General features: G+C 43.0%; 1 protein-coding gene across 3 annotated transcripts in view; it reads left to right on the top strand.

Moving 5' to 3' along the window:
- LOC124146111 overlaps window positions 1-24,242 on the top strand; it is a 62,811-nt gene extending 38,569 nt beyond the window's left edge. For all 3 annotated transcript variants that reach the window (XM_048387182.1, XM_048387181.1, XM_048387180.1), the window contains 12 exons: window positions 997-1,158; window positions 2,112-2,324; window positions 3,125-3,255; window positions 5,682-5,842; window positions 7,929-8,071; window positions 9,559-9,740; window positions 11,713-11,830; window positions 13,497-13,672; window positions 16,489-16,647; window positions 18,343-18,558; window positions 19,158-19,759; window positions 20,485-24,242. In XM_048387182.1, the coding sequence (XP_048243139.1) occupies window positions 997-1,158; window positions 2,112-2,324; window positions 3,125-3,255; window positions 5,682-5,842; window positions 7,929-8,071; window positions 9,559-9,740; window positions 11,713-11,830; window positions 13,497-13,672; window positions 16,489-16,647; window positions 18,343-18,558; window positions 19,158-19,759; window positions 20,485-20,743 (2,522 nt within the window). In that variant the 3' untranslated portion in view covers window positions 20,744-24,242. The remainder of the gene's footprint in view (window positions 1-996; window positions 1,159-2,111; window positions 2,325-3,124; window positions 3,256-5,681; window positions 5,843-7,928; window positions 8,072-9,558; window positions 9,741-11,712; window positions 11,831-13,496; window positions 13,673-16,488; window positions 16,648-18,342; window positions 18,559-19,157; window positions 19,760-20,484) is intronic.
- Window positions 24,243-25,023: the final 781 nt, after the last annotated feature.

Genomic DNA, 25,023 nt, shown 5'->3' with positions numbered 1-25,023 from the left:
TCATGTGTTAAAATGTTGAATTTACCAAGTTTAAAGATTTAATCAAGTCTTGTCCTTTTCAGATTGTGTTTATATTAAAATCTACTCCGACTAGGTGAATATGCAGAATAGCTGATACCCTAGGCTGTGTTCTTAACTATGTTGTAGTTATATGTCACGGGCCCTTGTCATAATGCTGGTAGTAGAAAAAAGCGTGAACTGAAACGTTCATAGAAAATAACAAACCTATAGCCAGAAACCTCCAGGACTGAGGACCCCTTAGTGATCTCAATGCTACGAGTGTGTAGCCATGGCAGCTGTGCATCTGCGAACCCATCCAACAGGTGAACAGCATAAGGTCACCCCCAAATAAGACTTGCAATAACTGGTATGTCAGTAGCTGATACATGGATGTCCCAAGTCCAGCTGAATAAGAATAAGTAGATGTTTCTCATGCATGTCTTGTTTCAAACTGATAAGGGGGGACTTTTTAACAATTTTCACGAGAACAAAAACAAACGAGGAAGGTCAGCATCTTATATTTTTTTTCTCAAGTGAAGTTGAACAAGTCATGTATATGTCAACTTTTTGAACATTTTGAGCTTTGGTAATGATTAAACCCCAAAGCATATGTAGCGGCCATAAATTTCCAATCCTGTGATGGGATTCGAACCCAAACCTTCTAATCCGAGGTCAGACGCCTTGTCCACATAACCAAAGAGGTAAACGCCGTCAGCAAGCTGACAAGGTAAGGATGTCATCTGTGGGATGACTCCACGCCCTGCTACACATATGACAGAAAAGTATCTGATGGGGAAAATGAGATATTTTGTTTTGTTTTTAGGATCGTCATAAAAATGTGCAGGTTTTTAAAGAAATCCTGATTCCCCAGAATAAAAAAATGTGCAGGGTTTTTTTTGTCCTTAATGAACTAGTTCGGATACTTTTGAATATCTAGCCTTGAAACGCTACAATAAACATGATGAGATGAGTAAAGACATATTTAAACACATTCAGGCACCATGGAGCAGTCCGAGCTAAGGGAGTACCTGAACGGTCCGGCGCTGGAGATCCAGGTGCATGATCGTGACCGAAAGGAGGAGAATGTCAAGTTGAAGCCCACATTGTTCGGGGATGACCTTGAAGATGAAAAGATCAGCAGTGTTGGCACAGTCACCAGTAAGTTACCGATGTTCTAGTGATCGTTACCAGAGATTAGGTTTCCATGGTAACCATTAGTTTGTTAGTCAGGTATTGCCCTTTGCTTGTCATCAGTACAGTCTCAACATCATGTTACGAGGGGCGTTCAATAAGTTTTGCAACTTCAATATAAGACCAAGTCGCAGAATATCTTTTGCACTTTTTTTTTTCAAAATAATATCCATTCACCTCAGTACACTTATTCCATTTGTCCTTCAAGCTTTTAATACCACTTCTATAGAAATCCGCAGATTGGCCCTCTAACCATGCCTCTGTGGCAGCCTTTATGTCCTTGTCATCCTGGAAGCGTCTTCCATGTAGGGCAGCTTTCCTTTGCCGGAACAGGAAATAGTCACTGTGGGCTAAGTCTGGGCTGTAGGGTAGGTGATTTAACTGTACAGCCAAGACTTTTTCCTTCACGCTTCATGTGAGGAATCTTGATCTGATTAGGTCTCAAGTGTCCCATGTAGCTCACACGAGGCAACTAAACTTTAGATCAGGTATGTATGTCATTATATTCTGTTTTCTTTGACCTTTCCTCATGCAATGAAACAGGGGTTTATCTGGTTCAAATAGGCTTCCACGATATCGGTTTCATAACGCTGACTGTGGCATGCGACATCACTCACTTGTATTCGCACACGGATGGCCCAGTCGTCTAAAGCGAGCGATTCGCTGTACAGAGTTGTGTCCCTTGGCACACCAGAAACCTATGATTGTTGGTTTGAATTGTGGGCCCCTATTATGTTTCTAGGTTTGTCGGCACCATACCCGTGCTCGTGGGTTTTACCGAAGTGGTAAACGTCTGAGACCTGCATCACTTCGGGCTTTCCTCCCACATTAAGCTGACACGCCGCGATATAAATGGAATACTGTTAAAATCTGCGTTAAACCCAACTCACTCACTCACTCATTCTGTTCCACCTTCACAGGTCGCAGAACTCTGCACAACCCATTCCAGGGCCGCAACAAGCCCTGGGACCCATCTGGCTTGGCCCAGGTGGACCTGTCCGAACTCCTGCTGGGCCACCGCTACCTGCACCTGAAGCTGCCCATCCAGAACGCAGCCATTCCGGACATGCTGGGCAGTGAGACGAGGCCAGACGGGCGGGTCATCGGCATCGCTGGAGCTGTGGACGGGCCAGGTAGACATCTTGTACCTCTGGCTCATATGTAGACTTGGTTGGCTTGTTGAGAAGTTATAAATTTTTATCAAAAGTCAATCTTGCAACTTTTTCAGTTTGTAAACAGTATTAACCAGCAACTTGAGTGAAAAATGGACAGTAGCAGAGTAGGGGGCACGGGTGGCCCAGTCATCTAAGTCGCCGCGATTCGCTGTGCAGAGTTGCGTCCCTTGGGCACGCCAGAAACCTATGATTGTGGGTTCGAATCCCGGTTCGCCCCGATTATGTTTCTAGGTTTGTTAGCACCATACCCGTGCTCGTGGGTTTCACCAAAGTGGTAAACGTCCTTGAGACCTGCATCACTTCGGGCTTTCCTCCCACATTAAGCTGACACGCCATGATATAAATGGAATACTGTTAAAAGCAGTGTTACACCCAACTCACTCAATCTGTAGCAGAGTAATGTAATTTGATTGTGATGTCATGGTAACCGATGGCGTCACAATGGTCTGCAAAGCATTGCAATGCAATTTCATTTTAGCGACATCTACAAGGAAATCTGGCTTGATCTAACCCAAGCAATATCTCCTGTGAATGCCAGTTTTGTATGATCAATATAAGTATCCCTCTACTAGTTTATGCCTTGGAACGAATATTCATTTAATCCTTACAGTACCTTGTGTTAGGTTCAAAATAAGGAACAATAATTCCCTTTCTTTTGGTCTAGCAGATTCATGTGTACCCAACCAAAGGGAGACAACTCTGTGATTTTTGTGTTTTACTTTTGCCATACTAATCATGATTATTTTCTGACCTATCAGTTGACCGCCCACTGTCCACGGGTCACTACCAGAATGCCAGCGCCACTTTGAAAGTGAAGATTGAACTTGCTTTTCCCCTCACAACACCATCTCGTGTCTCTGCCAAAGAACCCTTACTCAGCACTAATGAGGTGGGTAGTTGAGTTTCAATTCAGTTTCTATTTTTTTTTTTTTTTAAAGTTATAAATTTGAACATTATTTGGAGACTGATCATATATTATAGGGAGGGTGGTGTCAGTAATTTCCCTGGGTAAAGCTATGCCTCCAGCGGTTTGGGTTTCCAGGGAACACCTGCCCTCCTTTCAAGCAAAACTCAATCTCATTAAAATCAGATCTCAGTTCTCGCTATCACTAAACAAAGATCTAAGGACATCCCATTACGGGTCACGTCAGAACAACCTTTCATCCAACCAATCAGAGCGTCGCTTACCAGATCATAAAAGTGACGGACGGAGTGTGTTTTCTAATCATGCAACATCGAAAGAAATAACAGAGTAGTATTCCGAACGACAGTTACGGGTTTTATAATTATATCCTTACAATCTAGGCCATCTATAAACCATTCCAGAATGTTATTTTTATCAGTTTTAATTTTCTTAATCGAGAATACATCAAAATATGTTTCGAAGGGTAGTCGCCAGTTTGAAACTTGTGTTGTAAAGCCTGAGAAAGCTGCCTTCTGATCATCTTCTCGAGGCAAGAGAGTTCGTTAACTGACTATAAAAGTCCAGTTTGCACCCTTGCCAAACTAGGCTGATATTATGGAGTTACATTTTGGCTGGACTAACGAGTCTATGCATAGTCCAATCAAAATCGCGCACCAAAATCGAAATCCGGTTCGTAAACTGTCATGCAGATTTCGGTCGATTGCAGGATTTGCAAAGCATGTGCACCGCCAATTGTTGTAAGCAGATATTTTCCAAATCTTTTCATGTTTTTAATCAAGGTGCTCACATGATTTGATGCATTTCGCGATGTAAGACCCGTTTTATCACAATATAGATCTTGATTATCGATCAGATCGTCCTGACTGGGCGCCACCATTTTGTGTGAACCAAACGCAAGTGATATAAGAGGTGGAATCTGATTGGTCCATAGGAGAGGCTTAGAAGGGACATAACTGGTAATAGCCACTGGTGGCGCAACGATCGAGCCCAGTAGTTCCAGCCTAGTTCGGCAAGGATGGAAACTGGACTTTTAAAGTCAGTTAACTCTCTTGCCTCGGGAAGATGCCTTCTGATTGGCCAATATCGATTTCTTGTCAGTCATTTTATTGGTCGGTCAAAGTTCGTGAAAGGTCGTTCTGGCGTGACCCATTATGGGATGTCCTCAGATCATTGTTTAGTGGTAGCGAAAACTAAGCTCTGATTTTAATGAGATTGAGCAACACTATAATGGATCAATTTTTATGTCATCGTGGGTATTCCGGGTTAGAATTGGTCCCCAGCATCCTACGCTGGTCATAAGAGATGGATCAGGTGGTCAGACTCGGATGACTTGGTTGGTAACTTGTCAACATACCCTGACAGTATCAGTGCTCATTGTATCAATCACGGGATTGTCTGGTCCAGACTCAATTGTTTACAGTCCATCGTCATATGGCTGAAATGTTGCTGAGTGGCATTAAACAACAAATACACACACACGCAGTTGTTACATCAGTCATTGAATTCAGGTTCAATATAACCTATTGCTTTGCCCAGGGAAAGACTGCCCCTACTTTCAAGGGACACCATTAAACTTCAGTGTTTTTGTCATTCACCAGTGTTCCCGTTTACCGGTAATTACCAGTGGTGAAATTAGGCTTGGACCGGTAATTCTTGTGACCGCCAGGCCCTGTGGACCGGCAAATAAAGTACCTTAAAAATCTTTGTTGTTCAACAAAACATTGACCATAGTAAATAAATATTTTTTTGTCGAACAAAGTCAGCTTGTCTGTTATCATCAGGGTTTCCCGTTGTCTATTATTAGTGTATTATTTTAAGGAAATAATATGTCACTTTGTTTCAAGGTTAAATATGTATTTGTAGTGACTTAGCCTTGAACCAAAGTGAAATACCAATATTCAGGAAAAAAGAGAAAATTGTGATTGAACTTCATGTGAATGATGTCTAGTATTTAAATAAGTTAATTCACAAATTATGTCAATGAATTTGTCAGCAATTTTCATATAATTTTTATTTGTTCAAAGTTGGGACTGACAAAAATTGGGTGGGACTGATAATTTTTACTGTTGTCTGTCCGCTGGGACTGGCAGTTTCAAAAGTCAGCAGGAACACTGTTCATTAAAATCGTTGTCATGTTAATGTAGGCAAAGAATGGCCTCCCACACAGGATTGCTCACACCAATACAAATTGTGATACCAACTTGCTCTATCCCTATTAATAATTTGTCTGTATTATTTATTTTGTTGACACCAAGCCTCTCTGGTCCATGTTTCTTTCGATTTAATATGAACCAGGCAAGTTTGGAAAGTGAAAACCTTCTGTTTCGAAACTGACAAGATTTGCACAAAAATAGAAAGTTTTGAGAACAAATGGGCTCATATTGTTTCAGTGTCCATTTGGCCGCATTGTTTTCCTGTTTGACTACAAGAATGTGATGATGCTGCACAAGCTCCAGAGCCTCATCACCAGCATCAACGCCCATGCCCTGGAGCTGGACGACATGCCGCAACACGTCATCAACGCCGCGCTCTCCACCTACAAGCTCTCAGCGTCAGTAAACATACTCTCCTACATCATGTCTAGAAGCAATAGCAGGACCAGCCCACTTGCTCAGATTGATCATAGAGCTATACTGTCTGTCTGTGTTAGACCAGCCCACTTGCTCAGATTTATCATAGAGCTGTACTGTCTGGCTGTGTTAGACCAGCCCACTTGCAAAGATTGATCATAGAGCTATGCTCTCTGTCTGTGTTAGACCAGCCCACTTCCACAGATTGATCATAGATCTATACTGTCTGTCTGTGTTAGACCAGCCCACTTGCACAGATTGATCATAGAGCTATGCTCTCTGTCTGTGTTAGACCAGCCCACTTGCACAGATTGATCATAGATCTATACTGTCTGTCTGTGTTAGACCAGCCCACTTGCACAGATTGATCATAGAGCTATGCTCTCTGTCTGTGTTAGACCAGCCCACTTGCACAGATTGATCATAGATCTATACTGTCTGGCTGTGTTAGACCAGCCCACTTGCACAGATTGATCATAGAGCTATGCTCTCTGTCTGTGTTAGACCAGCCCACTTGCACAGATTGATCATAGATCTATACTGTGTGTCTGTGTTAGACCAGCCCACTTGCAAAGATTGATCATAGAGCTATGCTCTCTGTCTGTGTTAGACCAGCCCACTTGCACAGATTGATCATAGATCTATACTGTCTGTCTGTGTTAGACCAGCCCACTTGCACAGATTGATCATAGAGCTATGCTCTCTGTCTGTGTTAGACCAGCCCACTTGCACAGATTGATCATAGATCTATACTGTGTGTCTGTGTTAGACCAGCCCACTTGCACAGATTGATCATAGAGCTATACTGTGTGTCTGTGTTAGACCAGCCCACTTGCTCAGATTGATCATAGAGCTATACTGTGTGTCTGTGTTAGACCAGCCCACTTGCACAGATTGATCATAATGCTGTACAGTGTGTCTGTGTTAGACCAGCCCACTTGCACAGATTGATCATAGAGCTATACTGTGTGTCTGTGTTAGACCAGCCCACTTGCACAGATTGATCATAGAGCTATACTGTCTGTCTGTGTTAGACCAGCCCACTTGCACAGATTGATCATAGAGCTATACTGTCTGTCTGTGTTCATCTTCCCGAGGCAAGAGAGTTAACTGACTATAAAAGTTCAGTTTCCACCCTTGCCGAACTAGTCTGGTATTATGGAGTTACATTTTGGCTGGACTAACGAGTCGATGCATAGTCTAATCAAAATCGCGCACCGAAATCGAAATCCGGTTCGTAAACTGTCGTGCAGATTTCGGTCGATTGCAGGATTTTCAAAGCATGTGCACCGCCAACTTGTTGTAAGCAGATATTTTCCAAATCTTATATTGTTTTTAAGCAGGGTGCTCACGTGATTTGATGCATTTCACGATGTAAGACCCGTTTTATCACAATATAGATCTTGATTATTGATCAGATCGTCCTGACTGGGCGCCACCATTTTGTGTGAAGCAAACGTAAGTGATACAAGAGGTAGAATCTGATTGGTCCATAGGAGAGGCTTAGAAAGGACATAACTGGTAATAGCCACTGGTGGCGCTACGATCGAGCCCAGTATTTCCAGCCAAGTTCGGCAAGGATGGAAACTGGACTTTTATAGTCAGTTAACTCTCTTGCCTCGGGAAGATGGTCTGTGTTAGAGCAAAGGAGTTGCAACAGGCATTGCTCTAGTAACACTGTGTGTGGGGGGGCCTTGTTGAATGATAGGTGCACACTTTTTTTCTCTTAAATAATCCAGATTTTAAAAACATTTTTTCAGTTCTTTGGTCCTGCTGCATCAGTAAAAAAGTATACAATGTATTTTTTTTCAGGTAATTTTTCACCACTCATCTGGAAAATATAAAAAAATGTGAGCAAGTCATCTCAAATAGGAATAAGATTGCTTCTGGCAAGTGTGTTATATTCATATTGTCAACACCAACAATAAAAATGTACTGTGCACCTGTATGTAGTATTGTTTTTGAGGTGATATTGGTTTAGGTAGTTTTTGAGATTTTGACCTCATATACCACAAGTATTATGTCAATCAATATTGGATTTCTCAGGCTATGGTTTTGTGTTGACAGAGAGCAGCAGGAGAGCCGTGAGCTGGACATCATCACCGGCTTCCAGGTGCTGGACGGGAACATGCATCTTTTTGTGTTGGAGGGACTCCGGGACAAGGCCGTGCATGTACTGTGGGAGGCCCTGCCCCAGCCACACGACTCAGGTCAGTACTGTGACAGGCCCTGCCTCAACCACACCTCTCAGGTCAGTACTGTGACAGGCCCTGCCCCAGCCACACCACTCAGGTCGGTACAGTGGGAGGCCCTGCCCAAACCACACCTCTCAGGTCAGTACTGTGACAGGCCCTGCCCCAGCTACACCACTCAGGTCAGTACAGTAGGAGGCCCTGCCCCAACCACACCTCTCAGGTCAGTACTGTGACAGGCCCTGCCCAAGCCACACCACTCAGGTCAGTACAGTAGGAGGCCCTGCCCCAACCACACCTCTCAGGTCAGTACTGTGACAGGCCCTTCCCCAGCCACACCACTCAGGTCAGTACAGTGGGAGGCCCTGCCCCAACCACACCTCTCAGGTCAGTACTGTGACAGGCCCTGCCCCAGCCACACCACTCAGGTCAGTACAGTGGGAGGCCCTGCCCCAACCACACCTCTCAGGTCAGTACTGTGACAGGCCCTTACCCAGCCCCAACACTCAGGTCAGTACTGTGACAGGCCCTGCCCCAGCCACACGACTAAGGTCAGTACTGGGACAGGCCCTGCCCCAGCCATACTACTCAGGTCAGTTCTGTGACAGGCCCTGCACCAGCCACACGACTCAGGTCAGTACTGTGCAGGGCCCTTCCCCAGCCACACCACTCAGGTAAGTACTGTGACAGGCCCTTCCCCAGCCTCACCACTCAGGTCAGTACTGTGACAGGCCCTGCCCCAGCCACAGGACTCAGGTCAGTACTGTGCAGGGCCCTTCCCCAGCCACACCACTCAGGTCAGTACTGTAAGAGGCCCTGCCTCAACCACACGACTCAGGTCAGTACTATGGGAGGCCCTGCCCCAGCCACACCACTCAGGTCAGTACCATGGGAGGCCCTGCCTCAACCACACCACTCAGGTCAGTACTGTGGGAGGCCCTGCCACAGCCACACGACTCAGGTCAGTACTGTGCAAGGCCCTTCCCCAGCCCGACCACTCAGGTCAGTACTGTGACAGGCCCTTCCCCAGCCACACCACTCAGGTCAATACAGTGGGAGGCCCTGCCCCAACCACATGACTCAGGTCAGTACAGTGGGAGGCCCTGCCCCAACCACACCTCTAAGGTCAGTACTTTGCAAGGCCCTTCCCCAGCCCCACCACTCAAGTCAGTACTGTGACAGGCCCTGCCCCAGCCACACGACTCAGGTCAGTACTGTGACAGGCCCTGCCCCAGCCAACCCACTCAGGTCAGTACTGTGACAGGCCCTGCCCCAGCCACACGACTCAGGTCAATACTGTGACAGGCCCTGCCCCAGCCACAGGACTCAGGTCAGTACTGTGGGAGGCCTTGCCCCAGCCACACAACTCTGTCAGATGTTATGCCATGATGGCATACCTCTTACACAGACAATAATATCATACACACTCACTTACTCATTGTACACTATTTAACATTTCATTTCTGAAACGTGTTCCGTTCATTCCTGTTGTGTTTTCTTCACAGATGTGACAGTGCTGTTCAACTCGGACATGTTGTTCAGCAGCCGCCTGTATGGCCCCCTGGACGTTGACCTGTGTCGTGTGAAGCTCCATGAGCCGCTCTCCATCATCACCCAGCAGTCCTTGCTGTACGTCAGGGACATGGTCCCTAAACCATGCTTCCAGGCCCTGGTCAAACTAGAGCAGGTCAGTGCTACAGGTGGAACTGTTCACTATTGGTTACATTGGGCAAACTAGAGGTCAGTGGTAGAGGTGGAACTGCTCACTGTTGGTTACCTTGGTCAAACTAGAGGTCAGTAGTAAAGGTGGAACTGTTCACTATTGGTTACCTTGGTCAAACTAGAGGTCAGCGGTAGAGGTGGAACTGTTCACTGTTGGTTACCTTGGTCAAACTAGAGGTCAGTAGTACAGGTGGAACTGTTCACTGTTGGTTACCTTGGTCAAACTAGAGGTCAGTGGTAGAGGTGGAACTGTTCACTGTTGGTTACCTTGGGCAAACTAGAGGTCAGTGGTAGAGGTGGAACTGTTCACTGTTGGTTACCTTGGGCAAACTAGAGGTCAGTAGTAAAGGTGGAACTGTTCACTGTTGGTTACCTTGGTCAAACTAGAGGTCAGTGTTAGAGGTGGAACTGTTCACTGTTGGTTACCTTGGTCAAACTAGAGGTCAGTGGTAGGAGTGGAACTGTTCACTGTTGGTTACCTTGGTCAAACTAGAGGTCAGTGTTAGAGGTGGAACTGTTCACTGTTGGTTACCTTGGTCAAACTAGAGGTCAGCGGTAGAGGTGGAACTGTTCACTGTTGGTTACCTTGGTCAAACTAGAGGTCAGTAGTACAGGTGGAACTGTTCACTGTTGGTTACCTTGGGCAAACTAGAGGTCAGTGGTAGAGGTGGAACTGTTCACTGTTGGTTACCTTGGGCAAACTAGAGGTCAGTAGTAAAGGTGGAACTGTTCACTGTTGGTTACCTTGGTCAAACTAGAGGTCAGTGTTAGAGGTGGAACTGTTCACTGTTGGTTACCTTGGTCAAACTAGAGGTCAGTGGTAGGAGTGGAACTGTTCACTGTTGGTTACCTTGGTCAAACTAGAGGTCAGTGTTAGAGGTGGAACTGTTCACTGTTGGTTACCTTGGTCAAACTAGAGGTCAGTGGTAGAGGTGGAACTGTTCACTGTTGGTTACCTTGGTCAAACTAGAGGTCAGTGGTAGAGGTGGAACTGTTCACTGTTGGTTACCTTGGTCAAACTAGAGGTCAGTGGTAGAGGTGCAACTGCTCACTGTTGGTTACCTTGGTCAAACTAGAGGTCAGTGTTAGAGGTGCAACTGCTCACTGTTGGTTACCTTGGTCAAACTAGAGGTCAGTGTTAGAGGTGCAACTGTTCACTGTTGGTTACCTTGGTCAAACTAGAGGTCAGTGGTAGAGGTGGAACTGTTCACTGTTGGTTACCTTGGTCAAACTAGAGGTCAGTAGTACAGGTGGAACTGTTCACTATTGGTTACCTTGGTCAAACTAGAGGTCAGTGGTAGAGGTGGAACTGTCACTGTTGGTTACCTTGGGCAAACTAGAGGTCAGTGGTAGAGGTGGAACTGTTCACTGTTGGTTACCTTGGGCAAACTAGAGGTCAGTGGTAGAGGTGGAACTGCTCACTGTTGGTTACCTTGGTCAAACTAGAGGTCAGTGGTAGAGGTGGAACTGTTCACTGTTGGTTACCTTGGGCAAACTAGAGGTCAGTGGTAGAGGTGGAACTGCTCACTGTTGGTTACCTTGGTCAAACTAGAGCAGGTCAGTGTTAGAGGTGGAACTGTTCACTGTTGGTTGCCTTGGGCAAACTAGAGGTCAGTAGTACAGGTGGAACTGTTCACTGTTGGTTACCTTGGTCAAACTAGAGCAGGTCAGTGGTACATGTGGAACTGTTCACCATTGGTTACCTCAGTCAAACTGGTGTAATAGAGGTACTATTCCTAGAATTATACACAAAGATAACAATTGTTTGGTAACTTCACATTTTCTCACTTGAGAAAACCTTTGAAATGTTTATTAGTAAAACTTATCAAGTTACTTTGGAAAATATCAGGTCACTTATGTGACATTCCCTCCTGACTTAGATGTCACTTCTGGTGTAATTGTTAGAAAATGCTTGTAACATTATGTGTCTCTCACAGCTGTGCAGACTGAAGAAGTTCCGCGATGCCATCAGAAACAGCTTGTTCCCCACGGCCGACATGGTCATCTCCATGAGCAGGGAGTTTGGTGTGCCATTCACGTCCGAGGACTTCCAAGGTAAACACCAACAGTACACCTGTCCTGTGTGTAGGGTGTGTGTATGGCACTCAGCTATATTCCAGCTGTATGACAGTGCCCTGTAAATATTCAAGTCTGGACCACACAATCCAGTGATCAATATTGTGAGTGAAGGGTGATCCAGGATTATTAAAATGGAGAGGTCCAAATTATCAAAATCCTCTCAAATAGAAAATTATACTGCCTACAACAGGGGTGGGGGGGACCCTACCTCCGGATCCGCCTATGTGATGAATGGTCCATGTCATCAGGGTGTATGTCATCCAAACAATCAAGTCACCAAGCCTGACAACCTGATCCACCAGTGACCTATTCCAAGAACATAGGCCGCCTCCGTGGTCTTGTGGTAGAGCGTCCACCCGGAGAGCGGAAGGTCCGGGGTTCGATCCCCGGCCGCGTCATACCAAAAGACGTTAAAAGATGGTACTTGTTGTTACCCTGTCTGGCGTTCGACATTAAGGGGCTAAAACAAGGACTGGTCGGCTCGGAGTCAGTATACTGTGTCTGAGTGGGGTATTCATGTTAAACTGCGGCATGGTATCTCAGTGAGCTAGCACTATAAATCGGCATCAGTCCGGACTAGTACAAGCAGCCACACATACACACGTGCATGCACGTCGCTATATAAGTGCGATAATCTTGGACGCGACGTTAAACCCAATTTCACCTCACCTCACCTCACCTCACCTCACCTCACCAAGAACATAGCTGAGGACCTATTTCAACACAGAATCTGAACAGGGTCTTTCTGAGAGACGTTGTATTAACTCAAGTGTGTCGCTGATGTAAAAGTTATTCCGACTTGCACCAGACCAGGGGGATATGTCATCTCCTGATGTCTCTTGTTTGAAATTATTTTATAAGTTGGGAAAACATCCTGATGCTCTGTATAGCCGAGATCCTATCATTTAGTTGAGATGTTTCATAAGGAAGGACATGAGTATTCAGCATATGCCCTTCTAATCATTCAGGCCTTCATTGTGAGTAGATCTGTAGGGTAGCCTTGTGGTCAGAGTGTTTTTTCGTCACACTGAAGACCTAGGTTTCATTCCCACATGTTATGACATGTGAAGCCCATCCACATTTCCTGCCATGATATTCATGGGCTTTTACAAGACAAGATGTACAATTTTGTTTGTTTGTTTGTTGTTTAACGCCACACTCAGCAATATTCCAGCTATATGACGGCGGTCTGTAAATAATTGAGTCTTGACCAGACAATCCAGTGATTGATATCATGAGCATCAGTCTACGCAATTGGAATACGATAACATGCATCAACCAAGTCAGCGAGCCTGATGACTCGATTTGGTTAGTTGCCTCTTATGACAAGCATAGTCTCCTCTTATGGCAAGCATGGGTTGCTGAAGATCTATTCTCTACCTGGATCTTTACAAGTCCAAAACTCTTTCTTCATGGACATAAGGGGATCGGATGGTCAGACTCTCTGACTTGGTTGATGCATGTCATCGATCCCAATTGCGTGGATCAATGCTCTTTATATTAATCACTGGATTGTCTGGTCTAGATTCGATTATTTACAGACCGCCGTCATATAGCTGGAATATTGCTGAGTGCGGCGTTAAACAACAAACCAACCAACTTTCTTCCTGGATGGTGATACAAGGGACTATTTGTGTTACAGAGCTGCAGCCAGAGGTTGAGAAGGAGGCTGTTACCATAGAGGAGAGGCCGTCTGCACCCCGCCCCTTCACCAGTCGGGAATGGACCCCCATCGACAACTTCAACCTGGAGTACGTGGCAGGTATCGCTGACAGGGATGGCCAGAGACAGCACCACAACTACCTCAAGGAGAACATGGTCAGTAGCCATACCAGTGACTCAGGTTATTGTGTATTCTACCATCAATTTGGACATTACTTGATTCTGATTGGTGAGTCAAAGGTGGTTAAATCACAATAAACCCCTCTGATTGAAACAGCCGATTTGGCAGCCGCAGCACCGCATAAGCTAATATTTATAGAATTCTGTTCCAAATTCAATTTAGCGCGGTTAAATCTACAGGTAAGCTCTGCATTGAAAACACAGCATGTTTATCTCCTAACTAAACTATATGGGGATGTGTAAACACATGTTATTTATTTTCAGACTCTTGAAATAATCTTTCGAATTTAAAAGACGTAAATCATGATGCTGGGCAGTAATTGCAGGCATTCAGACCAATGTTTGAAGACCTTTATTCGAATCTGTTTTGAGATGGTTTGTTTTGTTAATATTTCCTATCCACCCTATTCCCCAAATACAGTAAACTGCGGTTAAAACGAACTCAAAGGGACCACTATTTTTAGTTTGTAATAATCGTAGTTCGTTATAAGCATGTTCGTTATAAACGTAGTTTACTGTATTTGGGGAATAGGGTGCTTAGGACATATTTTATTTATCACTTTGTATAATATATTTAAAGATTTGCTTAAAACGTCTTTATTTTGCTCTTTGACATGTTCGATGTGTGTCCGAAATGTGTGTCCGAGAATTTTATTTTCAATAACATCGCGGGAAATAGTGAATAATTTTTTAATTTATCGATAAAAGATGATAAATTGAAATGGAATACGTATTTCAGACATTGTGAAATGTGACAGATTTAATAAATGAATGATATTACAGGTAGATCTAGGTCCATAAAAATATATACTATTTTGACGTGACGTGAGATAAACACATATTGATGATTTGAGATTTGCCGAGCACGCTCCCCTGCCTCGGCCTCGGTTAAACGGCTCATCGTCTATAACGCCCACCAATTATTTGGACCCCATTGGTAGCGTTGTAGCGAGGGACCACTGTATATGTCTTTATAAGTGTAGATTAAGTCTGCATATACTATTTGATAAACTATTAGTGGTTCAGTTTCTTAGGTACATATCCTTTTCAGGAGCAACCCTTCTCGTCAGTCTTGTTCCATACACTTAATTCAGTTAAGAGCACAAGAGACACTTCATAAGGATTATGTACATTACTTTGTGACATCATGACTGTAAACTGCATGTGCCCAGACAAACTGTATTCAGTTTAATGTTTTGATTTTTATCATTGTATTTGACACCTAGATGTTGGTTCAGTTCCATTTGTAATTTAAAAGCATGCTGATTCTGGAATGGATTGGTTGGTTGGTTGGTTTGTTGTTTAACGCCGTACTCAGCTATATTCCAGCTATATGACGGCGGTCTGTAAATAATCGTCTGGACCAGACAATCCAGTGATTAATATCATGAGCATCAATCAACGCAATTGGGATCGATGACATGCATCAACCAAGTCAGCGAGCCTGACCACCCGATCCCGACACCTTTTACGACAAGCTTAGTCACCTTTTACAGCAAGCATAGTCACCTTTTACGACAAGCATGGTCACCTTTTACGGCAAGCATGGGTTGCTGAAGACCTATTCTACCCCTGAATCTTCACAGAAACAAGAATGTAGGATATAAAGAAATGAACAAAATGTGAAAAATACCTTATATCGCTGTGTATAAGGCGACCCCACGTATAAGACGACCCCCTGTACACGCCTTAAAAATCAACCCAAAATCCTATACTCCGTGTATAAGGCGACCTGGAATGAAACACATCACAAGTCTGACTGATATACCGGTAGAAGATTTAACGTGCTCTGTAGCGTATTTCGCACACGGACATCACAAATCAGTTAGTTAGTTACTTTGGAGATTTAATGTGCGCTTTCCGACTGATGCGAATTTCGCACACATCACAAGTGCGCACACAAACCTTATATATGCAATAAAAATATGTTTATCTTGCATTGTTTTTTTTCTACAATGATAGGTCGCGTGTGTAACTCCGGCACACGTCGCCATTTTGTGTTTACACGGTACGACACCAAATTGGTGCCCGTAAAATAAAATTCATATATGAAGTAATAACATATAAGAGACAATGGTGAGTAATTTAATCGCCAATTAACTATGTTGTAACTAACTAGGCTTATGTTTGCTTCACATTCAGCGTGTTTATTCCACAATCACTTGTACACACCGTCTCCAACACTTGTTAATACAACTGTAAAAACAGCGGGAATTGATTTCAGCTTCACCGGTTATCACATGTTAGGTCACATGTGCAATATGCAAATGATTACCGGTACTTCCGGCTCTCTACTCACGGATGTTGATTGTTTTACCGTGTCAGCTGGTTTGACAATCTGCATCGAGGAGAGGGTCATTTCAACTTTATTTGCAGAAATTATTAAACTTTATTCAAGGAAAAGAGATACAAATCATGTTTATGTATGGAAATAGTTATTGGAACAGTTATTTAGGACGAAATGCGAAGTTTTATTGTCAAATGCTGGGCTGGCTATCGGACGCCGGTTGACATCGCCAGTGGAAAAAAATGTGAGATCTTCGACTCCGTGTATAAGACGACCCCCCTTCTTAGCCCCCTCATTTTAGGTACGAAAAACTCGCCTTATACACAGCGATATACGGTACTCTGTTACTATAGTTTTGCAGATTTACTGCAGTCAGCGCAGACAGCATGTTTAATACCAGACATTATCTGTGGTCCTGACTATCACAAATACATTGAATTCTTCCCACGAGGCTGATTTGCTTTACTATTTGACTTTTGGCTGATGTACCTGTTGCTCCCCATAGGACGATGTGCAGGAGCAGAGCATCAAGAACAAGCTGGAGCGTGACCGGAACAGGCCTCAGACCATCAAGGCCGACGTCACCACGGCCCACAACTACAGCTCTCAGACTCTCAACTCCACAGAGCTCGGTCGGGAGAAGCTACGCAAGAGTCTGGCCTCGGTGAGTCCTTCGGAGAAGGAGTGCAGTGTGTGGATGTGTGTGTGGGTGTGGGGGTGTGGGTGGGTGTGGGTGTGGGTGTAGGTGGGTGGCTGTATGCGTGTGTAGTGGGAGGGTTGGAGTCGTGGGAGTTTGCAGCGGGGGTGTGGGGGTGTTAGGGTGTAGTAGATGCTAAAATATGGTATAATGTAACAAATGTTATATTTGGGATAACACTTTCCTAGTAAAGTACACATTCTCGTTCTCGTAAAATATGGTAGTTGTGACCCTGCTAGGCACTCAGCATTGATGGGATAAAACAAGGGCTGGTCAGATCAGGGTCAGAATAATGTGTCCATATTAAACTGCAGCATGGTATCTCTGTGGATTAGCACAATATATAAGATAGCTACGCAAAAAATTGCAAAGAACAATGAAGCCTGGTTTATTTCATTGATAAAACATTGATCTATCATGACACATTTCTGGTAATTTGAATTTGCGTTCATAACTTTATGTCAAATATTGGACGACGTTAATTTTGAGAGGGAAGTGTCTAGTTAGTTGTTCCCCATGGATGTAGATGAGCTCGCTCCTGGTATTGTACGATAAATACGCCCCTCATGGTTTATTCTCCCTGCAGTGTTATATTGTATGATAAATACGCCACTCATGGTTTATTCTCCCTGCAGTGTTTTATTGTATGATAAATACACCCCTCATAGTTTATTCTCCCTGCAGTGTTATATTGTACGATAAATAAGCCCCTCATGGTTTACTCTCCCTGCAGTGTTTTATTGTGTGATAAATGCACCTCTCACGGTTTATTCTCCCTGTAGTGGTTTATTGTATGATAAATACGCCCCTCATGGTTTACTCTCCCTGTAGTGTTTTATTGTATGATAAATATGCCCCTCATGGTTTCTCCTCCCTGCAGTGTTTTATTGTATGATAAATTCACCCCTCATGGTTTCTCCTCCCTGCAGTGTTTTATTGTATGATAAATACACCCCTCATGGTTTCTCCTCCCTGCAGTGTTTTATTGTATGATAAATACACCCCTCATGGTTTCTCCTCCCTGCAGTGTTTTATTGTATGATAAATACACCCCTCATGGTTTCTCCTCCCTGTAGTGTTTTATTGTATGATAAATACGCCCCTCATGGTTTATTCTCCCTGCAGTGTTTTATTGTATGATAAATACGCCCCTCATGGTTTACTCTCACTGTAGTGTTTTATTGTATGATAAATACGCCCCTCATGGTTTCTCCTCCCTGCAGTGTTTTATTGTATGATAAATACGCCCCTCATGGTTTCTCCTCCCTGCAGTGTTTTATTGTATGATAAATACGCCCCTCATGGTTTCTCCTCCCTGCAGTGTTTTATTGTATGATAAATACACCCCTCATGGTTTATTCTCCCTGTAGTGTTTTATTGTATGATAAATACACCCCTCATGGTTTATTCTCCCTGCAGTGTTTTATTGTATGATAAATGTGCCTCTCATGGTTTATTCTCCCTGCAGTGTTTTATTGTATGATAAATACGCCCCTCATGGTTTATTCTCCCTGCAGGGTACGATAAACAACTCCCACTCATCATTTATTTCTTACATAAGTGCAATAACCACGAACCAGACTTTAAACCCATTTCACCTCCCGAACTCACCCCTACCTCGTATATGGAAACACAACTGATGTCCTGATGCTTGCCCTCCAGAACCCGGACACCAGACACACCTACTGCCAGGACTACCACCACTCCATGACTGTCGTCCCCGTCAACACCGAGGCTCTCCAGAAGGAGGCTGAAGATAAGGCCAAGGCTCAGTGGAGGACCGAGTCCGGCTTCGTGTACCCAGGGATGAAGAGCATGCAGGATAGCAACATTCACCCTAAACGCCCTGACGAGGCTCGGTCTCAGGAACTTCATGGGGTAATGATGACATACTCTTTGGTACTTTATTTCCCCATTAGAATTATTTTAATTTACAGGTGTAGACAGGTTTTCAAGAGACTAGGCACCTTAAAACTGGCTTATTTTCTGTCCCAAACTGGGCTGTATCACAATACAAACTGAATATACCATCACTTAGCCCATGCCAATTTACGCATTATTTACACTAACACCAAAGAGTTTACATTCAATTTTCATGGTCCAATCAATAGGTAACATAGATCTACATGAAAAACACTTTGTCCTTAATGATTAAATGCTGATGTATTATGTGACATTCCATCACATTTCTGTATTAAACAAGGATATATAAGCCATGACAAAATGGTCATTTGGTTTAATTCAATCAAACAAATATGCATTAAGCTTATGTTCTTGTGTGATGCTGTGAAAGCTGCAAAACTGCTGATGTGGCATAAAGCAATACGTTAACAAGCAATCACTCACTCCATTTTGGAAAAAGAGAAGCCTCTACCACTGTACTTTCAGTTTTCTGTTATATTTTTTACAGGATACACTCATCATTCATCAAATGTTTGAAATATTTTGGACTGATCTAAAATTGTTTATTTTTACAGCCCTGGCGGGAGAATCTGCTTCATGTCAACATCCTACAACCTCCGTTATCTCGAGATAACTATCCATGGGACTACAGGCGAGTCGACCTTGAACTCTACCGCCGTCCACCACCACGTTTTGGTAACGAGCCAGTCACCATTCATCTTGCCGGAGAGAAGCTTCGTCAGGAGAAACTGGCAGCTAAGAACCAGGATCTTTCTTCATGGAGATCCAAGATCGTTGTGGATGACATACGTCACTATGCACATAGATGCCTGCCAGAAACAGAGATGAAAGGTCTTGGGTTCTACTCCAGTAACCAGGTGGACAGACTCCGAGGTCTTCTCAAAGATTCCCCAGCCAAGTTTACTCTGAGGCGTCCTGGCCTCGCCTTGAATGAGATCCCACCTCTCAGCGTTGTGCTCAACCCGAGCGTGGACACAGATGCTCGGGCGGCAGGGCTTCCCATCTACCCAGCAGTCAGAGGGGAAGGGATGGAGAGTACCAGGGGATTCAAACCCGGACCGTTCGAGGGAAGACGATGGCAGCTTGAGAAGAATAAGATTCCTGTGTTTGACTATGAGCATCAGAGGATTGCCAGACTCAAGGGCCAGGATTTCAAGTGAGTAACACGTTGGGTACTATTGATAATGAATTTTATTTTTATGTGGAAAGATTGTTAACAGCTTTGAAAAGATTTGTTTCCATAAAGCGACCATTGCTTTTCACCTGCCCAGGATGATGATTCGGAAGCAGAATAGGAATAAGACGCTACTGAAATCTGGTAGTCACATATCTAGCAAGGCTGTTTTGTGCCATCATACTTCAATAGCATATATCATTGCCCAATGCGATCAACCACTGGTTTGTGGGACCAACACTTGATTTTCCCCTGGCCACTGCATTAAGCCCTATAAACCCTTTGGACACTTCATCAACATGCCGTCTGCTTATTGTACAATGCAACAAACATGTTGATTGCTTGGCTGCAATAATTTCAACTATGGATAGTTACATTTCTCATCTGGTAGTGACTGAGTAGTAATATTGTAATTTGGATGAACTCTCCCTCGTTCAGGGGTTCAAGGGCCCAGTAGTTGAAGGTGTAACAATTTGCATTGTAGAGTTGTGTCCCTTAGCTGTGCCAGTATATGCTGAAGATATATGTGAATCCCAGACTCTCCCAGTGATCCATTGTATATTTCTCCATACGGTTACGTGTGTGTTCCAGCAAAATGATAAATGTCTTGTCCTGTTGGCTGGCACATTAAGTTGGCATGCAGTGTAAATACTGTTAAATGCAATGTCCTAAGTTTAAGGCGAATGCTATATCTTGTTTCTTTGCAGTGTCTACCACACAAACAGGAACAATCTGTGGAAGAGGGAAATCAATCCTCTCTCAGCAGATGACAGAGACAACCATCTCTTCCGCATTCCAGACGACCCAGACGTCTGGGGGCCAGTAGACAACACAGGATTTGACCTTCAAAGGTCATACACTCAGCCAATCATCAGCCACACTGCAGGGATGACCTTGAGCTCCCAGTCACCTGATCTCATCCACCATACAAAGGTCAAGAAACAAATGGAAGTCATTGCCAGTTGAGGATTTTAAACTCAGTTAGCGATATATATCTCTATATATTTTATATGTGTTTTTAGATTTTGACTGCTGCAAATGAGATTTTGTACTTATGAAGTGCTTTAAATTTTACTCCAAAGATTTGCTGTAATTGTTCAATGTAGTTTTAGTTTTTTTGCTCAATTTCTGTACATTTGTATGGACGTTGAAGTATTTACTGCGACAAGTGTACTTAAAAGCTGTTTTGATCAATCCTGAAGTTGAGTGTGATCTTGTGCAATGTGCAGAGCATTTCTGTGATTATCTTAGTGTGATATTTGATCAATCTGTTCTGATCTTATGTGATACCTGACGAAAGTAAATAGAAAAATGCAATATTCTATTTCTTCCTGGCCTGCTGCCATTTTTTATGCCAATAATTGTTTCATTAAACCATTTAACAAAATCCAGCTATGTCGATTTATCAAAGTAATTTTATTGTTCACTGAAATTCAAGTACAATTTATTGTTAGTTTGAGAAGTCATTTCTGATCAGAACTCAAATTTTTTTAACTTCAAATTCACTTAATGTTTTACCTAACTAAACAAATTAGTTATCTTTGAATCATGGACAATTTTATTATAACTAATGTTAACATAATCATTGTATTTAACAATTTGTTTTCTTCAAGCGGCACATAATGTTTGTTGTTTGAAGTCATGTATATACTGCTGGACTGTCCTAATATGCAGAGTGATATTTATTGTGATCTCAAAGAGTATATTTTTTGGATTGTGTACATTGTGTATATAACTACCCTGAGATAGGGTCTCCACCCTTGATACCAAATCTGTGGTACCATACTGCTGAAGTGTATAGTATTGTGTCATGTAGACTGTGTTGTAAATACCAATACTTATACCACTCAGTGATTGCTAAGGATATGGCAGCTAGAACCAACTTTACTTTGATAATCTGGGTGGTGGGGTAGCCGAGTGGTTAAAGTGTTTGCTCGTCACGCCGAAGATCCGGTTTGAATCCCCACATGGTACAATGTGTGAAGCCGTTTTGTGGTGCCCCTGCCGATATGTGGCTGGAATATTACTAAAAGCGGCATTAAACCATACTCACTCACTCACTCACTCATTCACTCACTCACTCACTCACTCACTCACTCACTCACTCACTCACTCACTCACTCACTCACTTTGTGATAAACACCTACAAAATGAGTGAGTTAAAATTATAATATTGCATCAACAGTGGTTCAACCATGAACTGACGACAGTGAATTAGTCACGTACATGGAATGTGTCAGACTTCATTTTAATGTTGAGGTGGCTCCAATGGTTTTTTTCTAATCAAGGGAGCCCTTCTTTCTCTCACATTCAACATTAGGGTCACGAAACGGCCACCTTGCGTTATTGTTCACTGCTTGGAGAATGGGGTACAAACACGCACCTGATGAGAGATTATGTTCCTGCATGACACCCTTCCTCAAGCAATTTAGTGCACTTTATTACATGCATATCCTTATCAATGTTTGAGTGGTATGTGATATGTACTCCTATATAGTTAGTTTGTATGTATAGAGTCTTAAACGTGGTGTATCTGTATGCTAGAACCTTGCTGTTACCACAACCGTACAGCCCCAACTCCACTGTGTATGTTTTGAATTTTGCACAAGTAACTGGACTTTCGTTGCATATATAAACAAGCTGGTGAAGCCGACTAACATCCTTATTTGTAACAGATGTTAAGTTAAGTATGCGTTAACTGACGCAACAAAATACTGCATAATCAGATAAACTATACAGCCTGAAAATTCAAATAAGTCAATAAATAACCAGGAATAAATACAACACAAATGTAATGCATGGAAATTTTATGCGGCACATTTGTAAAACATGCGAATCCTCAATTTCTTGTTTCAATGACCATGCTGCATTTGTACTGGCCCATATATTTGTACTGCACATGCATTTTGTGTGATATGATCGTTGTAGCCACGACAGCCATAATGCACATGCTATGAATTAATGCAGAGCTTACAATTTGTAATACAGAAAGTAGGTCAGTAAGCTGTCAGTTTATTACAGATAATCTACAGTTACAGCTAATACAATGGCTGTATTTTGTATAATAGTCTCTAACACAGGATAAAGCACGTCCGAGGGTTTTTATGATATTTAAACGCTTTTCCATGGTATAAAAGCAATCAGTTTTGTTCCAAAGATAAGGGTTTAAATGTCATAAAACCCCGAGACGAAGTGTTTTATGTAACTTACAAATCAAAAAAGAACATTAAAACAACATTTATCAACATTTTTATGTTTCAAACATATTTTCCAGGAACCTTAGGAAACAGGCGTAAATATCTGTTGCTGGCGTACGGTACTTCAAAAAGACGTTCTTAAAACCATTTATCAGCGCCTCTGTAGACTTGTGGCACACTGACTGGGGTACAGATACAAAGGTTGCGTGTTCCATCCACGGGAATATAAAGAAAAAATTTAAAGAAAATCTAAACGGAAGTTATATCAATAAAATCCCTGAGACATTGTTTAAAATCCTCGGGATATTATATGAAATCCTGAGGATATTATAGAATCCCTCTTTATGAGATAAACCCACTGGAGAACAATAGGATGACGCCACTGGAGGTTTAAAGGTCCGGGGGTTGTATGGTTGTGCCGACAGCGGCCTGCATCAGATCAGGGCCCACTTGCACAAAGAGATCTTAGCGCTAAGATGATCGTAACTCCAATACTTTAACATAGGCTTACAATAGTCTTAGCGCTAAGATCGCTTTGTGCAAGTGGACCCAGGACATTACTCCAGTCTTTGTATATTTGTTTATCTGTCTCACTATTGTATATACACAGCGTAACTCACAACACCTGAGGCCCTGCTGTTGTGATACAAACAATATAGCTGTTCTATACAGTAAATGAAGTAATATTATGTGTATATTCTGACAGTAGTGAAAGACATGGGACTGAATTCACTGACACTCACATTCTATTTGGTTTTTTTCTCATTTCTGTAGTTCCTTGCAGGTTCATTTCATGATCATGTTTAATATCAACCTATTTATGCTTGAGTGTAATAGATTTTTGTGAGCTTGATAACAGTTGCTGATAAGAAAAAATAAATGGTATGGAATTTTAACTTACTTACATCAGGAACCCATTCCTCACAGCGATCATGAGTGCTGTAAGTCTGTGTTAAAGTGTCAGAGTTAAGATCGTCTTAACGCTACAATCGCTTTGCGGAACATGGCCCATGACGTTAGAATGAGTTAAAATACAGTGGGGTACCGAAACTCATTTCAGTCACAATTCCTTATGTCAATTCATGTTCGAAAAACTGCCAAATTTTAGTAATCGTGACTTGTCCAATAGATACTTCCTTGCGGTTCATGAATTGTGGGGGGGCACGGGTGGCCCAGTCGTCTAAGGCGCCGCGATTCGCTGTGCAGAGTTGCGTCCCTTGGGCACACCAGAAACCTATGATTGTGGGTTCGAATCCCGGTTCGCCCCGATTATGTTTCAAGGTTTGTCAGCACCATACCCGTGCTCGTGGGTTTCACCGAAGTGATAAACGTCAGAGACCTGCATCACTTCGGGCTTTCCTCCCACATTAAGCTGACAAGCCGCGATATAACTGGAATACTGTTAAAAGCGGCGTTAAACCCAACTCACTCACTCACTCATGAATTGTGGTTTGGAGTTTTGGACTAGTGCTAGCAAGCATTGCGTTCCACAAAGCAATCTTAGCACTAAAGTGATCATAACTCGCATATTTTAACGTGAGCTTACAGTCATCGTAGCTCTAAGATCGCTGTGTGGAATATATGTATTTGTCGGACATGTTTTGTTTTGATCACAACAGTGGCTTGCTGGGTCTGTTACAAGTCAGTATTGATGATGATATCCTCAGTATGAATATGCCAGGTTTAAATGACTGTCATAGAAAGTTTAGCTGTTATTTGTCTAGCAAGAGAATGAACATTTACAGTTGACCGTTAACATGTAGATAATAGTTTGAGGATTATCAGCTCAAAGAATGAAAGGATGTTGTTGTTTTTTGTGACTAAAACTTAGCATGCAAAGTCAGTGTTGGAATATAAACCCCCTTTGCTACCATTGATTCTTATAAATGCAAGATGTTTCCAGCTCAGCTATTCATGCTGAGTTCTTACCTTGATGTGAATGCATGATGTGAAACCTGGAATGTGAAGTCTTGATGTGAAACATTGATGTGAAACTGTGTTGCCGTAATTGGATATGTTCCCTGTGAAGTCATCTGTATTGACAACTGG

The sequence above is a fragment of the Haliotis rufescens genome, unplaced genomic scaffold (assembly GCF_023055435.1).
Source record: "Haliotis rufescens isolate VD_foot unplaced genomic scaffold, xgHalRufe1.0.p SCAF_68, whole genome shotgun sequence".
NCBI lineage: Eukaryota > Metazoa > Mollusca > Gastropoda > Lepetellida > Haliotidae > Haliotis > Haliotis rufescens.
The sequence above is the reverse complement of the archived record's forward strand: the minus strand, read 5'-3'. Positions and strand labels throughout refer to the sequence as shown.